The 22,919-nt window shown below is 31.7% G+C and overlaps 2 protein-coding genes across 2 annotated transcripts; one reads left to right on the top strand and one right to left on the bottom strand.

The window, feature by feature from the left end:
* The first annotated feature begins 10,300 nt into the window (after nt 1–10,300).
* Nucleotides 10,301–13,288, top strand: LOC108204421 (pheophytinase, chloroplastic). Its single transcript, XM_017373839.2, has 8 exons — nt 10,301–10,665; nt 10,941–11,033; nt 11,279–11,490; nt 11,660–11,804; nt 11,889–11,961; nt 12,108–12,254; nt 12,368–12,493; nt 12,908–13,288. The coding sequence occupies exons 1-8, from the start codon at nt 10,424–10,426 to the stop codon at nt 12,977–12,979; spliced, it is 1,110 nt and encodes a 369-aa protein (XP_017229328.1). The 5' UTR covers nt 10,301–10,423; the 3' UTR covers nt 12,980–13,288.
* Nucleotides 13,289–13,444: 156 nt separating this feature from the next.
* LOC108204420 (rop guanine nucleotide exchange factor 14) lies at nt 13,445–19,963 on the bottom strand. The gene is made up of 8 exons (XM_064086106.1): nt 19,677–19,963; nt 18,952–19,104; nt 15,673–16,062; nt 15,306–15,460; nt 15,097–15,171; nt 14,752–15,021; nt 14,317–14,664; nt 13,445–14,160 (listed from the first exon to the last, which is right to left on the bottom strand). Exons 2-8 carry the CDS (start codon nt 19,025–19,027, stop codon nt 13,651–13,653), a joined length of 1,824 nt encoding a protein of 607 aa, XP_063942176.1. The 5' UTR covers nt 19,028–19,104; nt 19,677–19,963; the 3' UTR covers nt 13,445–13,650.
* Between the last annotated feature and the right edge of the window lie 2,956 nt (nt 19,964–22,919).

Below are 22,919 nucleotides of genomic sequence, written 5' to 3'. Positions count from 1 at the left end.
ATTATACAGATTTAGAAATAAAAAAATATTTTAGCAACAAAAGTAAGCTCCCGTTGGTATCATCATACTCGGATATTGTGGTGAATCAGTTTGTAAACAATTTTTGTAAAAGTAACATGAGACCTAAATATGATTCGATTATATTATTGTTTGTGTTTGAGACTATATTCAATTTAAATATAATTTCTTCATAAGATTTGTATTATTTATAAATTTTAAATACAAAATGTATATTGTATTTAAAAATCAAATATAAACTGTGATCCGAGAGATTGTCCATGTTCCAGTCATAAGCTTTGTTCATGTTCCAGTCATCCTGCGATCATGACATGGCTAATACCAGAGAGACTCAAGAAATTTAAAATATTTCTTTCATAAAATTTGTATCATAAATTTTAAAATAGTGAATAGATTTTAATTATTTATTACAAATTATATTTTTAATATATTATTTAGATTTTTTTGTCAAAGACACTTGTCTTTGTCAATAAAATGGTTGCAATCACAGGATTCCGTCCGCAACGTTTATTCAAAATACTAGCAACTTGTCATGAACTCGTAAGCAATGCATATATTAAACTTTAATACAATGGCTGCTTGGCTTGTATTTATATATACAATGGACGTCAATTCTTTATAATAGCATGGTTTGAAAGTCAAAAACAATTTATTCTTGTAACGATTGTACCATGCCGTTGTGGTTATCGGACAAATAATTGTCCAAATTTTAAATAAATATAATAATTAATAATAATATATTTTATAATATGAGTATAATAAATTGACATAATCAGTTATGGAGAATAATGTGCCCGTTTGTTTACAAGAAACTACGTGCTTTTCTTGACGGTAAAAAAATAGAAAAAAAATACGGGTTAATTATCAAGTTGGTCACTGAAGTGGGCTTAATGTATCAAGTTGGTCACTGAACTCAAAATGGTATCAAGATGGTCACTGAAGTGGCCATAAATATCAAACAAGTACCTTGAAATATAATTTCAAGCAGTAAAAATATTATTTATAAAGTTTTACACATTATTTTTAAATTCTACCAAAACCAAGTAAAAGGTTATGACTTCTAATATTTATGATAATATATTTAGATTTTATCAAGTTTATTTATTATTTATTTTTAATTAAAACAAAGAAAATAACTGTATAATAAAACATAAATAATAAATAAACTTGATAAAATATAAATATATTATTTTAAATAATAGAAGTCGTAACCTTTTAGTTGGCTGTGATAACATTTAAAAATAATGTGTAAAACTTTATAAATAATATTTTTACTACTTGAACTCATATTTTAAGGTACTTACTTGATAATTATGGCCACTTCAGTGACCATCTTGATACCGTTTTGAGTTCAGTGACCAACTTGATACATTAAGCCCACTTCAGTGACCAACTTGATAATTAACCCTTTTTAAAAAACTAAGAATGCTAGCTTCTCTGTCACAACTTTTACTTTTTTCCAAATATTTTATCAACTTATTTACTTATCAGTTCTACTCTATATTTTTTAATTAACCCAAACAGCCCCAATGTCATTGTAACAGTACTTCACTATTTTGAATTAACAAAATTTTAAAAGTAATATCATACTTGTAAGTTAGTAAAGAAGTCGATTGAAATTTTTATTTCAAAAAAAAAAGAAGAAAAGTTGTTTATAGGACCAAATAATGAATTTTATGTTGTGTTTTTATAACAACCAAGTAATGAATTTTATGTTGTGTTTAATTAGCGAGAATGAAATCGAATAAGTAAAATTACTTGAAATTAATAGATATAGGAGGAAATTTTTGACTAAAAAATTGAGTGCAAAATTGGTGCGGTGATTTTTGAAAAGAAAATGGGGATAAGAAAGAATGTAACATTTAATCTCAAATTGGAGAGGTGAATTTCAATACATGAGATAAGAAAATCTTTTCTTTTAATAAATATTCATAAAATAATTTAATTTTCATTAAATTTCTTCCTAAATTATTTACCTCAATTAAACAAACTCTTTTTTCTTTTTTCTTTTTTTGAAACCACAAACTCTTTTTTCTTATATGCCATTCTTGGATATATATCTATTTTAAGAACGTTTAAAATATCATTTTGATTATGAACATAGTTTAAGTGATTAAGGGTTTGTCATAGGTTAGATTATGAAATTTAGACAATAATATTCAAAATTTAATTTTGGTAAGAACAAAATTTGTTTGAATATTGTTATATTACCTTAAACCCGATGAGAATGTAATTCATTTTTTTGTTTGTTTATAATTTAATTTTTAATATTATTATATAAGAAATTCTAATTGATCACCAGAAACAGAATTCATGTTTCTTTGACAAACGGACGAGATTTTTGTTTTGAATATCCCCGACAGAACCAAAGTCATTCCTATCCTAATCAACCTGATTTAATGTTTCTTGAAATTTGTTTCTTATGTTCAGTTATACTATTATCAGCTCAAAATTAATCAAGTAACTAAATTCCAATATATAATTAAATCGATTTATTTTGTCTCTAACGTCTGCGCCGACTGCTATACCTATATTTAAACATTAATCGACATACAGAACAATGAAATGTAAACTTTACATAGTGCATTCTCCATTATTGAGATTTTTAATGAATTTTCCTCGTATTGGAACGACTGTGGGTGAACATGGTCTTACGAAGCACACTAGATTTTGCTTTGCGAATCTTCTCTTTTTTATCTGTTTATTAAAATTCGGCTTTCTATATTGATAGAATGATAGGTACTTGATAAAATTACTTACATCCTACCCCCGAGTTTAAAAAGGAGGAAAGCAAGTGAAAAGTAAGTAAAGTTATCTAACTTTCACTCCTACTCGTGCTTTCGAGTTTTTTAAAGGGAGGAAAGCTAATGAAAGTGAGTGAAAATATAGCATAATTTCACTCCAAAAGTGGGATAAAAGTGAAAGCACACTTGCTTTCACTTGTTTTTTCTCCTAAAAAAACTTAGGAGCAATTAAATATGGGTGTGTGTCATGTGAATTTGTGCTTTCAAATTGTTTTTTAGGGGAAAAGGTGATAATTATTGACACATAATTAATCTGGAGGCTCGCTTCTGTGAATTGGAACTTTGATCATTTTTAATTTGAATAATTAATTATTGACACATAATTAATCATGGTTGATGTCAAATCATTAATTATAAGGCTTAAAATAGGAAGCAAATCAAAGTGGGTTTGTGATTGTTTAAGATTCCGGTATAATAATAATTGCGTTTTGAGCTTGAGTTAATTATTTGAAAATTTTGAATGCTTGTTATAAATTTTTATAAAAATTAATTGCATATCACACCGTCTAACTATCATTAAAAAACGATATACTCAACTCGCACCCTTATCTTTACATTTGAATAATGATACATATCTCCCTCCGTTAACTTCCGTTAAAATACTTCATCCGTCTCAATTTACATGTTCTTTTTATTTTTCGAGAAATCAAATTGACTAATTTTTAACCGACTATTAGAAAATATTTATCTATTATTTTAAGAAATACTCCCTCCGTCCCATTTTAATTGTCACATTTCTATTTTTGTTGGTCAGATTGACTAATTTTTGACCAAAAATTATAAGTCACTCTTTTATTATTTAAAAAACTAAAAATTACATCTTAAAGTAGATTAAAAGTTATTTCCGAGGATATATTTTTTTTATTTTTTCATTTGATAAATTATTAATAAATTTGGGTCAAACTTTGGTCAATTTGACCGGCACAAACTCAAAGGTGACAACTAAAATGGGACGGAGGGAGTAGTAAGTTACATATTACACTCTCCTCACCTACAAATTGTCAAATTCACATATTTTACAATCCGTAGTATTTTTTACCTGACTAATTATAATTCGTAAAATATAATTTATTATTTTTCAAGTTACACCCAGATCTGCATCTGACTATTATAATAATGACAATACAATTACACGCGACTCAAAATAAATTATACACTTATTATTTTAGTATGTTTTATGATATCTTTCATGTCAAGTTTTAATGAGTATGATTTGAAATTTTTATTTTAAAATATTTAAATTATATATGTGGAATTTTAAGATTTAAAATTTAGACAAAATTTTATTTTAACTACCTGGAGTTAGACGAGTTTGAGTTAATACGAACTAAAAATCTACAAGAAAAAGGGCTTCAACTCAGATTTGTTTATGAATAATCAGGTTTTCCATGTTTCAAGTCGGATTCTTTTAATAAACCAATGTAATCGAGCTCGTTCAAGTGAGATGAGTTTAATTGAGCGTTTGAATTAATTTATTTTTTAGAAATAAGAATTTATTTTTGAAAAAAAAATATATAAATCTCATTTTTTCTGAAATATACTTTTATTTTTTTTGTTAAATAACGAATATCAACCTTTTTTAATATTTATATATAAAATATTGCATATATATATATATATTTTTCTAAAAACATAAGTCCTTTTTTTCCCCTTAAATTATAAAGGAAAAAAAAAAGCTGTATGAACCATGTGGTATGATTCAGTTCATCGCCATTAGTGCGCGGTGGTGTGATTCAGTACGGTGTTTGCGGACAAATTTGAATAACATGTACATGTGAAAGCAATTTTTTCTATCAAACATTGAAATGTCAATATAACGACCATTATTTAGCTTTTCAAAACGCATAATTTACTATGATACTTTGTCTATTATTAATTTCGCATATTTAGAATGTCAATGAGCATCAATTAGACAAACGCAATTGAGCTCTTGAGTTGAATCAAACTAGAATCCTTGCCCAAAAAATAGAATGAGCACTCCTAATGAGAAGTTAAATACAAACCGAGAAAATAACGTCACCCTAGTATAATTCTGACGTCTGCTGTGACCATGTTCAAGTACTATACAACTGTACAACTCAACTGTTTCCATTGTTGGCTTGTTCATGTAGTGATGGAGTGCAGAGAATTGATCCGGGAGTTGAACAACGTTGTAATGAATTAGTTTATGTAGTACATATATATCCTTTTTGATTGGAGGTCTGTTCCAATAGTAGTTAAAAGTTGTATTTTGAACTATTTGGTGGAGTAATATAAATTGCTTTTCGTCAAAAAAAATAAAAATTAACAGATTGATTATAATAATTATTAACTTATATTTTACAAATTTATGAAATATATATATTAATTTATAAATCATACTTTTAGCATAATTTTTTTAGAAAATTTATATAACATAAAATATATGAAATTTATATTATAATTTGGTCGATTTAAATGTAAAAGATTGACCAAACAAGTTGAAGTGGGAGGAAGAAAGTATATTAATATTTAAGAATTTGCAAGCTCTTGATTTTATTTGTATAGCTTTTTTTCAAATAATCAATATGATTAAATTCCATAGTTATCGTATTGAAAATTGATTTAATTGATGATGGATTCACGACGAGAGACATGATATAATGAGTCTAATCACATATAAAATCTGCCAATTTGTTATTCATTTGATAAATCAATATATATATATAAAGGAGGATGCGGGCGTCTCTAGAATTGTTCGATTCAGTTTTCTGATTTTTTTAAAATTTTGGATTGAAAATAAATTATAATTCAAAAAATCATGTTTAATATAATTCGGGTTTTATATCAAACTAGCCACCCATTTTGTCAAAAAATCTCACTTCACCCACCCAAAAAATTTCGGACTCATTTAAGCCACTATAAACCAAATATATATCATTTTACCCACTTCATTATTCATTCCTATTTACTTAATTATTTATAAAAAAATTAACCGTTTATTTTTTTACAACAAAACCACTTTGAGTACTTTCATAATAGTCTCTGATATTTATTAAAATAATTTGGGAATTTTTAAAGCAACATAGCCATGTAGTTAAAATATATATATAGTTATAGATATAGTTATATGATCATCCTAGCTATGTTACTTTAAGAATTCCCAAATTATTTTCATAAATACTAGGGACTTTTATCAAAGTACTCGAAGTGGTTTTGTAGTAAAAGAACGAACGGTTGATTTTTTATAAATGTTTAAGTAAAGAGCTATGAATAGTGATGATATATATTTTGTTTATAGTGGCTTACATGAGTCCGAAATTTTTTGGGTGGGTCAGGTGAGATTTTTTGATGAAATGGGTGGGCAGTTTGATATTAAACCCAATATAATTCTAAAGATAATACAATTCTATTTCTTATTGGATTCAAATAAGAGTCATAAAGGTAAGCAATTTTTATTTTTCATTGATACATTAATATACAAAGGGTGCTGATTTATGCACACCCTAAAGTTATTTATGCACACCCTCTATTATTTTTGGACTGACTCACCCTCAATTCTTTTAACAGTGTTGTGTTTTTTTATTTACTCAATTTATTATCTTTCTTAATATTCATAGTTACATAAATAGCACCAAAAAAAATCATTCTTTATATCATATGCTTCAAGTGATTTGCAGTACTTGCTTTAGGTGGATTTGTCTTGTCAAAAGATAAATTACAGTGCATCTTTGAAAAAATAGTTCTTAGAAAATGGCTATGATAATTTGCTGCAACTTGTTTCGATTTTTTCTGGACTTGCATCGCATACTGAAGTTCTGGTCTAGCAACATGCAAAAAGCACAGAACACCAGTTACTCTCCCTTCTGCATCACTCCTTTTGTTTGCGGTAAGTAATGTTTCTATATCATTACCCTGCTAATTATAAAATCTGAACAACAATTTATCCGCGACCAGAATCATTCATCACATCTCAGCTAGTTCTGTTATAACCTAAGTTTGATTTCAATTATCTATTTCATATCTAGACACTCAAAAATCTCTGGAAACCAACAAAGTAAAAATATGACTACAAAAAACTCATACAGTCCATCAATATCAGAAATTTAAGCAAATGTTAAATTTCTACACAAACGCAAAGCACTTGTCAGAAAAATGCTCAAGACAAGTTCCATAAGCTGAAGGTTTTTTGGAATCCCAGAGAGAATATGTGACTGCAACTGTATTCATCATCCAAAATGTTGCAATATTCTGGAATGAGCTATAATCAAAGAGTTGCTGACCATGTTTCTATCAGAAAGGGTACCAACTATACTAAACAATGGCAGAGCACCTCAAAATTACTAACAAGCTTGACTAACTAGCATACATAAATAGCTTTAGGGTGTGCATAAACATTAAGAAAGATAATAAATTTAGTAAATAGAAAAACACAACACTCTTAAAAAATTGAGGGCAAGTTAGTCCAAAAATAATAGAGGGTGTGCATAAATAACTTTAGGGTGTGCATAGATGAACACCCATATACAAATTATTCAAGAAGTACAATTCTTATTTCCACCATGTTTGTTGATTTTACTTGAAATTTTAAACAAAATCTTCTATACAATTTCCATGGTCTTGGTACAAATTTAAACATGCGTTACTAGATGTTCTTGCGATTCGATCCTTCGAGAGTTGAGACTGATCCGGGGAAAGATATTACAATTACAATAAAATAATATAGTAAATAATAGCAGCCGTCTGAGCAAGTCATAATATAATTGCAGCCTTATAAATCTTTTTAAATTTTGGACAGAAAATATAATTATAATTAAAAAATTCAGGTTCAAAGATTCTAAACTCAATACAATTCTTTTCTTATCAGGTTCTAAAGTGTATAAAAGGTATATGAGTTTAAAGAGAAGAAGAATTCGGTTTTTTTTGTTAAAAGTTACAAGACAACACGACTAAGATCGTAGAAATTTATCTTTTATTATCTAATTTTTTTATTTTTATTCGCCTAGATTTAAAAAGAATCTTCGAAGTCTCTTTTGATTAATCTCATTAATGAAAGTTAGTTTTTTAAGTTTGGCACTGCATGTATCTTATTTGTCTATTATCTTTTGTTCTGATATTTTTAGAGCTATCGAATCAATTTTTTATAGTCTCGCTGGATTGGAAAGGAGTGTTAACGAGAAGAATGGGACACTGTTAACAATTATAGAACATATAATTAAAAAATATAATTCTTATTTTCAAAAGTTATAAAATTTATAATCTTATTTTATTAGTTCCTTCCAAATTATATATCTAAAAAAATAAAAATCAGCATCTTCCGAAATCTCAAATTGTTTAAACAGATTCGTAGCGCTAAACTCATCACGTGCTTCCATAATAATCAAGAAGATAACATCTTTATCATGAAATCTTCGCAACCTCATTCAAATAGTATGCATGAACTTACAACCGATCTCGATAATAGTTCGATTCAATCTTATAATTTTATTGAATTTCGAATAGAAAATAATATTATAATTCAAAAATTCAAGTTCAAGGGTCTTAAAGGTAAATCAATTCTTTTTTTATTGGATTCTAAAAATAATAAAATTCTTTTCTTATAATTTTCTTAAATTTCGGATAGAAAATGTAATTATAATTTAAAAAATCAGGTTCAAGGATTTCAAGAGTTAATACAATCCTTTTCTTTTTGGATTCCAAAGATAATACAATTTTTTTAATTTAAAAATACTAAAAGGAATAGGATTATATTTATTTAAACTAACAATTATAGATAAAATACAATTTATATTTAAGATTTGCAAGGTAATATGTACAATTTTTATTTCGATTTAGTCTTATAATTTTCTTAAATTTCGAATAGAAAATAAAGGATTGTAAAGATAATAATTATTAAAATAAACTAATAGCAAAAAAATTAGAACCATAAAAGAATAATAATTTTTGACTAATAAATAAAAATCATAAAATAAAAATAATTAACAAATAAAATAGGATATATAAATAGGAATCATACATTGATTTTATTATTGATTCTTAATTAGTATTGTGTTTGACGGCCACGGGAGGCGGCTCAAACTAATTTTTATCTAAATAATAATATTTTTTTCTATTAGTATTATGTTTGACGGGAAAGTGGCTAAAATAATTTTTATCCAATTATAATCTTTAATTTTATCATAATTAGAATAATTTTTATTAGTATTGTGTTTGATAGTGAGGCGACTCAAACTAATATATAAATTATAATGTTTTGTTATAAGTATTGTGTTTGACAAGAATGCGGCTCAAACTAATTTTGAACTAAATTATAATATTTAATTTTATCGTAAAAATAATAATTATGGATTAATACTGTCTTTGACGGGAGGGCAGTTCGAACTATTTAATTATTAGTATTGTGTTTGACAGGATGGCCACTTAAACAAATTTTTATACTAATTATAATATATTTTTATTAGTCATATGTTTAACGCGAAGATGACTCAAAATAATTTTTATATTATTATAATATTAATTCGTATCAAAATTTATAACGCCGCCGCGAAGCGCGGCTTTTTTCACTAGTTAACTTATAATTCCAAAATAAAATATAATAAAAAAATGTAATTCACCAAATTAATTAATAAATTATTGGTGGACGGGAATACTCGGATAATCATCCGCAAAGAGAAATTAATACAGTGTTAATACTAAAACTTCATTCCTAATAAAATTTTCATTTTCATGGACTTTTATTAAAAGTGATATAAAATTTGTTCTGAAATATGACATTTAAATGACATTATAATTATATAAAATAATTATTATTAAATATTATAAATTCGAATAAGTATTTAAAATATAATCTTTTTGGAATTTTATTAATTTTTAAAAATATTTACGAAATAAAGAAATTCAATTAAAAGAAATCGGATTCATTATTTTTTATAGCATTTGCGGCAAAATAAATTTTGATGTAATTCTTTTCAAAAAGTAAAATAATGTTACTTTTGTTAGCATCCCGTAGCTGCAAATTTATATATTTACAAAAGTTTAAGAAAATAACATATCTTTCAAAAGAATTATATTTACAACTTAGATTAAGAAATTATAGTTTTCAAACCCCCTCAAATTCTTCAATATCAGAACATTTATTTAACAAAGATTATTTATACTTCTTTCTTCATTTCCTAGTATATTTGACTCAATCTTATCCTAATAATTTTTACTCCTCCGTCCCTCCCATTTCTTATCAAATGGGTTGGGTACGGAGGTTAAGAAATATATATAAAGTAGTGAAAAAGAGAAAGAAAAGTGGGTGAAGTGGTGGGACTCATTGATTTTTAATGTATAAAAAGAAGATAGTGGAGTAAAAAGTAGTGTGAAAAGGAAGAAAAGGTGAGGAAGTGGTGGGACCTATTGACTATTTTTGGTAAGTTTTGAAATGTAAAAAATTGGATGGGACATCCCAAAAAGGAAAGTGTAAAGAAATGGTTGGGACGGAGGGAGTATCTAACATTCTTAAAAAAAGAGAAGGAAAAGAAAAAGTAGACTACGTGGCAAGTTCTAGTGAAGTGGTGCTCACTTCTTGCTTCTTGTGGCTGTCCGAACTCTCCTTCAAGAACCTCCCCACTTCCCAGTTCTTACATACGACAGCATATATGTATATGGCAAGTACAAGTAACCCAAGTGTGTCACTGCCTGAACTCCCTCAAAGATTTGTAAGAAAGATTTCATTTTCAACATCTTTTGATAAAACCCATGTTTTTAGAAAGTCAAGAAATGTTGTGAGGCCAAGAATTGTTGATGGGTGTGAAGCAAATTTTAGGTTGAGGTGTTCTGTTGCAGATGTTGATTCTACTAAAGAGAAAAACACTCCTGCCCATGTTGAAGTTAAGACTTGGTACACCCTCTCTTTGCCTTTTTTTTTTTGGTTATATTCCGTGTTCGGGTCAGTTTGCGTGCACCTCGACTTAATTATGTGTTAGTGAGTCAGTATTATTACACTTTTGTAGTAGTGCGAGAATAGTTTAAGAATGTTATGGTTTTCGAGTTTGAGATTGAGATTGTTGGTTTAACAGAATGTTTAATGTGAATTGCTATGTTTTAATACTAATTTAAGGGTTTAATTTGTTTGTGTTTTTGGTGGGTGTATAACTTATTTTTGTATGGTTCTAGTATTTGGAAATGGAAGGGTTATTCGATTCGCTATCAGTGTGCTGGGAGCAGTGGACCAGCATTGGTTTTAGTTCACGGGTTTGGAGCAAACAGGTTTAAAACACTCACATTTGCCTCTTTAAAATATTAATATATGAATGTGCCGATCACCATTACACGTTTCTTTGTATATATGTTGCCATGAGGTTTTGTAAATTTAGGGACGCTTGGACTGATAATTGAGCTACACTAATTCTAGACTTAAAAGGGATTATTAACCATTTAGCTTCTTTTTTTCCCTTATACAAGCATAAGGATTAGAGCTGTTTCCACTCGGTATTTACTTTGTTTTCTAACAGTGATCACTGGAGGAAAAATATACCGGTTCTTGCACAGTCACAGAGAGTATATGCAATTGATCTTATTGGTTATGGGTATTCAGAGAAACCCAATCCTAGTGATTTTGGAAGTGACCCGTTCTATACCTTTGAGACATGGGGTGCACAATTGAATGATTTTTGCACTGATGTGGTTAAAGATGAAGCATTCTTCATATGCAATTCTATCGGAGGTGATTAACCTTCCATGATTGTGCAAATCTGAATATAACTATATTTAAGCAATTTTATTTTAAGTAAAAGCAGACGCTCCTCACTCTGAATGTTATTTTTATTGTTGTTGTACTGTTTTAGCTCACACATGTAAAATCAGATTTGAGAATTTTAATTGATTGTGTGTAGGACTTGTTGGCCTTCAAGCAGCGATTATGGAGCCACGGATCTGTAAAGGCATTCTCCTGCTTAATATATCTCTTCGAATGCTTCATATAACTAAGCAGCCATGGTTTGGAAGGCCTCTGATTCGAGCATTTCAGAATCTCCTAAGGTATGCTACAAACTATAGTTGATCACCGGCTGGTGTTAGGTTTTTTATGCTCACCATTCAAAGGTTTTTGTTATGTGTGGTCAGAAATACTGCATTGGGAAAATACTTCTTCAAATCTGTTGCCACCCCAGATTCTGTGAAGAATATCCTTTGCCAGGTATTGTTAACACCGGATAAATGCTTTAATCTTTTGAATTTGAATGTCAACTGCCATGATAAGAAAGATATAGATTGCAGTGAAGCAGCTATCATTCAAAGATTGCATAATAGAACTAGTAAAAACTGAAACCTCTCGTTTTCCAGTGTTACCATGACACTTCTCAAGTGACAGACGAATTAGTCCAGGCCATACTTCTTCCTGGACTTGAGCCAGGTGCTGTGGACGTTTTTCTCGAGTTCATCTGTTATTCAGATGGCCCTCTTCCTGAGGAGCTCCTGCCTCAAGTGAAGGTTATATCTCAATTCGACACATCCATATTGTAGTTCTGTTGCACTTCAAAATGTAATGTATTTCTTGCAGTTGACAAAGTATGTCTCTTCTTTCCCTTCTCTCCTTTTTGTAGTGTCCTGTTCTGGTTGCATGGGGTGACAAAGATCCATGGGAACCAATCCAACTTGGAAGAGCCTATGGAGATTTTGATACTGTCGAAGATTTTGTTGTTCTACCTAATGTTGGCCACTGCCCTCAGGTTTCTATCTCTTGTTCTATCTCACACATGAATTCCCCCTTCCCGATCCCCACAAGCAACCGCACACATGGACGTCATTTAGCTTTTCTATTTTATATCATCATCTAATGTAATTGTTAGTTCATTACATTATTGCTTTAAAATATGGTTAATAACTTGGCCAAGCAAATGGTCGGTGAAGATTTTTTTTTAATGGCATTAGACTGTCATGTCGCAGGAATCCCTATGAGTATGATAACATTTAGCATCAGAAATTAACTCATAAGAACTTTATTATTCCCACTTCATCTCTTCCTCAACTTATCCGAAGGGCGTCAGGAAATCACCGTTATAATTTGTTTCTCTTCATTTTGTATTATGATGGATGAAACACCACATCTTGTAAATCCTTTCTCTTCATTTTGTATTATGAAGGATGAAGCACCACAGCTTGTAAACCCACTTGTGGAGTCTTTCGTTGCTCGCCATGCTACACCAACATACTAGTTTTCCCTTGAAGGCTATATGTCCAAGGGAAGGTCAGTTCACTACTCGTCTCCATTGACAATGAACATACAAGTTCCATGTCAGATCCGTGGATTTTGGAATTGACAGTGTACATTTTTGCTGTGCAATCAGATGACTAATACATAGTTTCAGCATGTTGCTACCTTTTTATCATGTAAATGAATCCATTACTATCACTTTGCTTTAGTAGTGCTACAGGTACTCACCCTTAACGCGTCCCTCTGTCTTGAACTTATTTATATATTGAAATTCCATGCATGCAGATTAAACTTTGCTAATTTGGTATCAGCTTGTGCCTGAATTATTACATACTAACTAACCAAATCAAGTTGTGTATGCCTGTATGTCTTATGTCTTACTTTTGGAGACGGTAATAAGGTGCACCATTAATATAGAGATGTTTCAGTATATCTCAAAGGCTATTCCATGAAATATCCCAGCGTGTTAAAAATCTAAAAGATTATATGAATATTGAATATTAAGTAAATTCTTTAACTATTAAATGTTCACAAAACACGTTCTTACCTAGAGCTAGAGGGTCATGAGATCTGTCCCTCTGTTTATACTGAAAATTCTGCTACGCCATATTTGGTGACTTCCTAAACCACCTCTTGTAATAATGTGTATTTACAACATATATGAGTGCGGCATCAGGGGGAACTTTCGGGGGAAAGCGTTGAAAGACTGCCACATGCCTCTCTGCCTAAGCACCATACTCTGCTCTGGCCAGGTGTGCCTGTCACTAAACTTGTTTTGTGTTTATCGTCCCAGGACTCGTATTTGCTATACTTGACAGTGTTGGGCTCGCGAAACCGGCCATCTACAATATTCATTTGATCAATGAGAGAGTGTCTCACATGCTGACTTGCCATTCTTTTGTGTTTATCGTCCCAGGACTCATATTTGCTATACTTGACAGTGTTGGGCTCGCGAAACCGGCCATCTACAATATTCATTTGATTAATGAGAAAGTGTCTCACATGCTGACTCGGCATTCTTTGATTGACATGGTTTACTCCAGGAAAGTTAAATGTTGCAGCAGGGGAATTTGGATTACTTAAAACTTCTTCCTGCAGAACATCTCCTATCCTACTGAGTATGCTGAATGCTAAGTTTGCAAGAACCCGAGAATAAGCCTCTAGGATTGCCTGACCAACATCCTGTAAGCATGTAAACACATTAAGCTGAATTATTAGGGCATCTGATCATTCAATAGCTGACTACTACTATGGAAGAATGAAAACACTGAACATCAAGAAGTGATATTTCTGACATTGAGGTTGTTTCTTGTGCGATATAAATGAAACTGTACATACCTTGCCATATTGGATTTTTGTGACATCCAGGAACGATTGGGGAAGTTTTGGGAATCTGGCTTTAATTTCCTGGACAAGACTTTCAGTCTGGTTTAACAAGTATTCCATTTTATCCATATCAGATTCTGAATCCTTTAGAAAAGACAATGATGTATGAATTGGAGATTCATAGTTGCGTTTTTCTAACATTCTATGTTTCCATGCAAGTGCTGCTGCCTCCAACCTGTTAATCACTTCAAGGGCTCTATGTTCAGATTTTAAATTGAGGGCATGAAGCACCTCTTCTACCGTGGGTGATTCTGCAGTCATGTTACTGTAAAGATCTTCCCCAAGGTTTGCCTTTCCCGACTGCAAAGAAAAAGTACACAGTAATCAAAACTCATCCTTGACACTGAATTTTTCGTTGACATAGTAATTCAAGTATTGATTGCTTGCCTTAGGAAGTGCCTCCCGTATAAAATCAGGAACAGACATCTCGAGCAAGACATTTTTATTAATGGATTTTGCAGCCTTGAAAACTTGATGAACTACTTTACCCTGATTTAGCAATTTCTTCCTTTCAGTATCTGATAGCCCTGCTGCAGGTACTTTTGGTGACGGAAGCCACCATCTATTGCTTTGCCTAGAACTATTGCTCCTTCCTTCTGCTCGGCTACCCCCTTCTACGTACCAAAATTCAGTGCCAACCATAGAATCCAACGTTTCCTGTGAATTCAATATGCTTAAAATTAGTTAAGGTTTACTCCAGGTTATTCTGATGATAGGCTGGAGACACCTTACAATGAGCATGGAGTCCAACTTCTGAAGTGCTGGAAGATTCATATGGATGTCAGCTCGAGCCTTAGGTGTCATTATCTGCTTCAGTGACAATATGTAAGTGTTTATACGATCTATTTGGTGGCTTCTACTAACACCTTATAATTTCAAGAGAGTTATTAGTCCGACATGGTATTTTAGCTCATAGCTATTCCGATACAAGATATATATACCTCCATGGTCTGGCCATTGATGCTATGTTGTTTAGCTGGAACCAGCTCGATCATATAGTTAGTAGGCGATAGTATCCAGTCCATTTCTTGTCGCCACTTTTTCTTCCTCTCCTCAGACAAAGGTTCCAGTTTCCATAGCTCTCCGAAAACCAATGCTGCAAATTTAAATATTCATCTCATGTTTCTATTGATATAACACCTTAAAGTTTTAGATGGACTGGTTATCTAACATGATATCAGAGCTAGGTTTGGCGGAGGTCTCAAGTTCGAGGGATTCTGAAGTTTTAGATGGACTCGTTTGCAACAGTTTAAAAAAATTAAGCGTATATTACTTCATACTCTCCTAGTAAAAAGTAGTACTACATACCTGCAAGATTTGTTATGGCCTTGGACAATGCTAAAGCACTGGAAACGCCCTTTCGTCCTCCTGTAATATCATCACCAAGCAACAGCTTCGCGAACTTCTGCTTCATGATCTCAACATCCAACTTCTCAATCTTGTAAGCTTGTTTTTCTTTAACACAAAGCTTTCGAGGGCTGTCAGAGAGCTCCAACTCCTCCCTTCCCTTCTCATCTTTCATCATCGATGTCCAGTGTGAAGAAAAAGATCCCGATGCATTGTTGCTGGAAGAACAGCTCGAACCATCTTCATCATGAGAGTCAGTTACGCAGCCATCTCCCCTGCTTGTTCCGCTATCATTCTCGTAAGATTGATTGTTGATGATGCAGCTCTCGAGGCCATTGTAAGTCATCATGCCTGGTTGAACATTCAAAAAAATGCTCATAATTATGTTAGTATTAAGTTTGATACACAATGCTTAAGTAGGGTATTCAGATTATTGAATGATCTGCATTAGATTGAGCGGCAAAGAACAAGAGAGATGCATTTTAAAATTCCTGGAGATCAATTGTTAGTCAATGTATTGTTTGTGTAACATTCAAAATTATAGATTTAACACTATTTAGATGCGTTCTAAAAATCTTTGATTTATTGTAATTTTTTTATTTAATCCCTAAAATATATTTTCTGAATTTGTCGACTCCGATTTGACAAAAAATTATCCATTTATAAAAATATCTCTGATAAATCGTGGTAGGTCAATAATAAATTCTGATTCTCAATTTTTATAAATTCTTTAAGAGAATGCAAGTCTCTCCGTTAGCATGAGGATGTGATTGTCAAACCAGCAAACAGCAGATGCGAGCACATGCATATGCAAGTTTCAATATTTTAATGAACTACTAGATCCAACCAGCGGAGAAATTGTTTAATAATTCAAATAGTTTGAAACAAGGAAACGGCTAGATTCGTTCGGTGGGTTATTTTTTTAAACAAAGGGGCCGTTTGGGTTAGCCTAAAAGAAGTGACTTCTTGCTTAAACTAAAGAAGTGGAGTAGAAGTGAGAAGTAAATAAGTTAATAAAGTGTTTGGAAAAGAAGCAGAAGCTGTGAGAGAGAAGCTAGCATTCTCAGCTTCTTAAAATTGCTTCTACTTCTTTACACAAACGGGTGAAGAGAAGCAGAAGCCAGAAGTAGGAGCTGCTTCTGCAAAACAAACGGGGCCAAAATCAAATCAAATACCTTCTGCCATTCCCAGCAAATTATTTTTTTTCACTTTTTTTAAAATACAAAATGTGAAAATGAGACCTGTTTATTTGCGAGAATAATGAGAACAACTGTTCAGTACTTTTCACAAAATGTAGAATAATTGTTTTACAATTATATTAATTTTAGTTATTATATTATTATATAGTAAAATATTAGTATTCTCAGTATTTTTGTCCTAATCTTAATACGTGTTTTCGTATTCTCACAATAAAACGTGTTGCTCGTGACACGTATCTTAAAATATGACACTATCTGGACTCTGGAGACTGCTCATGCTGCATCCCATGCCATGTTTTATGTTATAGTGTGTGAAAAGCATCATAATACAAACAAAAAAACTTGTGAAAAGAAATGAATAAGAAGACTGTATGTTGCCCCCACAATTTAACTTCACGAAGGGGGAATGCAAGCTATAACTTACAAGTAACAACTTCACTAATGTACAACAAACCCTACCCGGCCCACTCCCATCAATTTGCGTCAATCAATAACACCTACGCATTCCTGTGACTTGTACCATTCCTTCCTCAAATCATAATCGAATTTATTTCCGCTATATTTTTGTAACGATTACATGACTTGTCGAAACCGATATCTCGGTAACAAGAGGTCGAGAGTTCTCGTAAATTATGGACCGAACATATGCAGAGCATCTTCTGGGTCACGCTAGGTTCCACAAGTACTAGCAGCATATAAGGAAAAAATGGTGGTCCTAGAAATAGTAGGGTTGTGTTGCAGCTGAAACTTTTTGTACCAAACATTTCCAGTTTTCCACGATAAAAAGACTATTCGTATTTGTTGAGAATATAAAGAGAGAATCTCATCAAAGTCCTCTATCCTAGCCGGCCTATCACGTAGCTATGTCTCATTTTACAGGATCTCAAGTATATTTAAGACGTAGAGATTAGAATAAATATGGAAAAAAAAAACACGTAGAATAGATATTTAGATACTTTCACATATTACTTTTTTTACAAAGATTGAATTGTAAATTTTGATATGAAACAGAAGTTATGAAAATATGGCTTAAATTTTAGTACTTTCACGTATTGTATATAAATATTGTTTTTCAGATATATTGAAATACATTTAAATAATAGAAGGTTTGTATAAATTGAAACGGAGACAGAAATGACTGTGAAAATAGGTACAAGTCTGCCAACATATTAAAAATAAGCCCCTGAGCGTGTTTGTCCCGTCAAGGTTTAAAGTTGTTTATAGTTTTAAGTTCAAAAATATTCGTTTGTATAATAATTCAGATTCTGAATTAAAATCCGATATAAGTTAAAAACTGACTTAGAATCATAAGTTAGTTTGAGCTATTTTTTCAGTGAATAAATTTTTTTTAAATTTTTTTGATAAAAATTACTCATAATATATAAATTACCTATAAATGACTTTTATTTTGATTATTATATTCATAATTATTCATAAGTCAAAATTATTCAAATAGATATGTTTATCTAGCTCCAAACTTTATCATTTAATTCATATTAAATTATAAGTCACGTTAAATTATAAACTTAGCAAAACCGCTCAATATTTGGATGAAACACAGATAGTAGAGGTGGTATTGTACAGTAGCCATGTGGAAATCAGTGACTAATAAGTCAAGACATGGTGGGCTAGTGCAGACGAGACTGACAATAATTTAGCATAATTTACGCCAGATTTATTTGATTTCTTTTTCATATACTATTATTTTCCATTTCTTTACACTTTCCTTTTTGGGGCGTCCCATTCAATTTTTTACATTTCAAAACTTACCAAAAATAGTCAATGATCCCACCACTTCTCCACTTTTCTTTCCTTTTCACACTAACTTTCCTCCGTGTCCAACCCATTTTATAAGAAATGGGAGGGACGGAGGGAGCATATAAGTAGGATCAAGTTCAAATGAGAATCCAATAATTAAAAGTGTGTAAAAATGTCGGATTCAATAATATTGTAAAATTAAAAACATACTACTTGGATACTCAACCAAAATAGAGATAAAAAGTGCAGTCTGTAATATCAAGACTTGAAAGAACGAACTTACTTTCTTGTTGATCAAAATCAAGGCTAGTGTTCTGGTCTCTGGTACAACAAGCCAGTCTTCTTCGCATGATCATCATTCTTACTTTACTTTTTCTTTTTTGATCTTACAGAAGTATGGCCACACCAAGGGTCCAAATATCCAATGATAACTCCCCTGAAATCATATATACAAAACCTTTTCAGTTTCATTTTTTCATGTCCCATGCTTAGTGTTTGACTTTACAATGTCGAATTCATATTTTAACACGAGAACAATATTAACAATATTCTTGGGTTAATGCATAACAATACAATATCAAAAATGTGAAAATGTGCGGTATAATTGTTCTGGACTCTGTTTAAAGAGTGGAGAACAGTTTTTATCATTGTTCTCTCTCGTGAGAAGTGGTGAGGAACAATTATTTTTCCCGCTGAATGTATACTACTAACATAGGTACAAATTACAGACATAAGGATCTGAGTCAGATGTAGCCTTGAAGCTTAAGTAAATATGACTCTACCATGAGAATGCATATGGGAAATCAAAGAAAAGGGTAAAATGCAGGTTAAATTTGAGAGAAGACAGTGTTGTGTGCATTTTCTGGATAAATAATAAAATGCAGATTTTGATGGGATTAGTGAAATAAGCAATCTTTCAGATGAAACAAGAAACTGCAGAAAACATGGACAAGACCAAATGGAAATCTGAAAAGAAAGAGACCACAAGTAAATGAAACAAGAACAGACCTTTGATGAAATGGAAGAAGCTTGACTCAACTACAGGTTGCAGACTGGTTACTTGTTCAGAAGTGGCATGGTTGATGAGACACTCTTCTGTTCTGCTGCCAGTAAATGTGAAGGTGAATCTAGTACACAAATGTTAAAGAAGAGAAGAGGGGAAAGGTAATAAGTTTCGGTTAGTAATGGCAGATTAGCAGAGAAGGCAGGGAGTAGAGATGGATATATGAGATAGACAGGTAAGTGAACAGGCAGTGGCAACTAGTTCCATTGCCTAGCCGCACCTGCACGATATTAATTTATTATGCATGCAAGTAAACAATGATAAAAGAAAAGTTAGCCGCGAAGTGATTTTCGGGTCTTGGTCTTTCTACGAACAATGTCTCAAATATCACTATCGGAGAAAATTAATTCAAATATCACTTTTTAATTCAAAACACTAGATCGTGTGACGCTAATCCCTCTTTCACTTCTTAACGTCAGATCGTGTAGCCTTTTGACATCCGAAACGTTATTTCATAGAGCATTTCGTTCTAAAACGTCAAATCGTGTTACGTTTAGTAATGATTTTTAGACCTAAACGCAACACGAAATATATTTTCTTTTGAGAAAACGCTGGACTATCCGGTGTTAATAAGAGATATTTAAGGTCAATTTTTATAACTCTTATATTTTGGACATTACATGAAGAAATTGTGATATATGGAACCTTTTCTCGTGATTTTTCTTTGAGTGAGAGGTTATTGTTTGAATTCTCGCTCTTAAAACACAAGAAAATACAACAATAAGAAAATGTCTGAATAAATATTGCATAATTACATAAACAAATTTTTGGGCAATACAACAATAAGAAAATGTCTGATTAAATATTGCATAATTACATAAACCAATTTTTGGGTAATGCTACATGAAGACAGAAGAAGTGAAGATTGCTTGACTATGGTCTATGGTTTATGACCAGTTGAATCAACTATCAAGAACTTGACTTGACAATCTCACAGACCCAAAGAAGTAACTTTCACATATCAATATAAGCAGACACCTTGGGTCAAATGCAAATTCAGTACTACTACTATTATACCAATAACTGTAGTATCATTTACTTTCATATTACATTAATTTTACAACGAGGTCTAATCCAACCATCAAAAGAAAAGTATAATTTGATTTTTTAAATATTTGGATATTCATTCAAGTGTATTCCCTTCCAAGGTTTACATGATCGCAATGTGATCTCTAAGTTCTTAACTAGAAATAATATCGCAACCATATGATTAGCGCAATGATCATGAAACCCAGATCGTTATGCTATAGAACAGGAAATGCCCACTAATGTAGAAGATAACAGAGAAAGAAAAGCTAGATACCCCACAAGTGGTAAAGTTTATCGGCAATTCGTCCAGAATATATGAATGATCATAGCACACGTCTAGTGAAAAAAGAACTTTTGTAATTTTGCGTTGAATGATACTATAGCACCCCTGTGTCTAAATAAAAAATTTAGAGTTAAACTCTTGAGCGTTTTTTTTCTGTGGAACATATGCCACTAACATACATCGAGCATTTTTTCCCGTTGAACATATGCCACTAACATACGTATGTCAGACGTGGACCCAGGTTTATGACACTTGATGATGAAAATATTATGGGGCTAGCTTTTTGTTTGGTTTGTGAACAACTCTTTGTGCCTTGGTGGTCTACCCATGTTACCTCCCAGTCTCCCTTTCAATTATTAAGATCGTTCAGTCTTCTTCAATCTGTGTTGTGTATGAGCATAATCTTGTGGTCTCAGAGTCCTACCGATATGATTGACGTGCAATAATATCATCGTGTAACAGGTCCTTGAATCTTTGCATAATGTGGCCAGGTAAAACTGATCAGTTGCTACGCTTAGATAAGTCGCGTAAAATAAGCTTAGTAACTACGGTTGGTCATATTGTAGGTTGTTTAAAATCAAGCATGCATAAGACTTCACCATGAAATGCAGGCCATGCTCCAGGCTAGCTTTTAAGGGTAAACTCACACAGGAACAGTCACTATGCTAATGCACCATCTAAATACTGGCTACAAATTTTCTGCAAACCTTAAGGAATTGGTCCCAACGCACCCTGGTTAAGGAATTGGTCCCGAATCACCCTAGTTCTAGTTCATCAAGTATCAGATACCACACAAACCTTGCAGCCAATAAACTAAATCAAACACTTCAGAAGTAGGTTATATAGAGCTTACCGGCCCCTCCACTGCTCATGGATAGGAGTAGTTAGAAATCCTGTATTCTCCAAGATAGTTCCGCAGAAAGATGTGATTACATGATAAACGCGTGTTCAGTTGTGTGTGTCCCTACATAGAAATGCTGCATTATAGTTGATTAATCAGCGTACAGTAAGATTTTTTACCTTGAGAGCTAAAGAAAGGGCCAAATAAAGTATATAAACATGGAGGCACAGGAAGAACTTTGAGCTTGAGAGCTAAAAAAAAGGCCAAATAAAGTATTTAAACATGCAGGCACAACCCTCGCAACAGATGCTACTATCTTATTCTTACCTCAACATCACAATGGAATTGTTATCTGCTCTGCAAACCAAATAGGTATCAATGTTCCTCAACATGGTGAAAACTGGAATTTAGAGCAAGTCCAACAGCTGCCTCAAATGATGTACTAAGTCATAATTTGAGGCATTTGATTGAAAACATTGCTCCAACAGTGTCCTAGTGATGCCTTAAATCACTAGGACAACTTACTTCAGCCCTATTTTTAGGGCTCACCTACTTGTGACTCATTTCACTTTTAATAATAAAATATTATCATTCTCTCTCTCCCCACTACTTTTCCCTCTACTTTTTCATTCAAAATATTAATATTTTAATAATAGGGCTTGTGGATAAGGCTTTTTGTTGGAGTGAATTTATAAAAGTGATGTCATAAACTACTAGGACATTATATTTTATTATTTATATAGGGCATCCTCTAAGACACTCTTGGACTTGCTCTTAGAATGTAAAACATTGATTCTAAGTGGCAACTAGAGTGTAAACTAAATATATAGAATAACAGCTAGAACTGTTATGCGCAAAAGTGGCAAACCACTAGTACCTACAGAAGTATAAACGACTCAGATGCAAAGACGTGTTCTTTTCCACCAGATATTAAGATCTGAGATATATATATATTTTTTTTAAAATAAATAAATTTAACTGTAAATCAACCAAAAACAATTAATGTGCTTAAGATGGATGCTCAAGTTTTTTTGA

This window comes from Daucus carota, chromosome 1 (assembly GCF_001625215.2).
Source record: "Daucus carota subsp. sativus chromosome 1, DH1 v3.0, whole genome shotgun sequence".
NCBI lineage: Eukaryota > Viridiplantae > Streptophyta > Magnoliopsida > Apiales > Apiaceae > Daucus > Daucus carota.
Note: the sequence above shows the minus strand (reverse complement) of the source record. Positions and strands in the feature narration are given on the sequence as shown.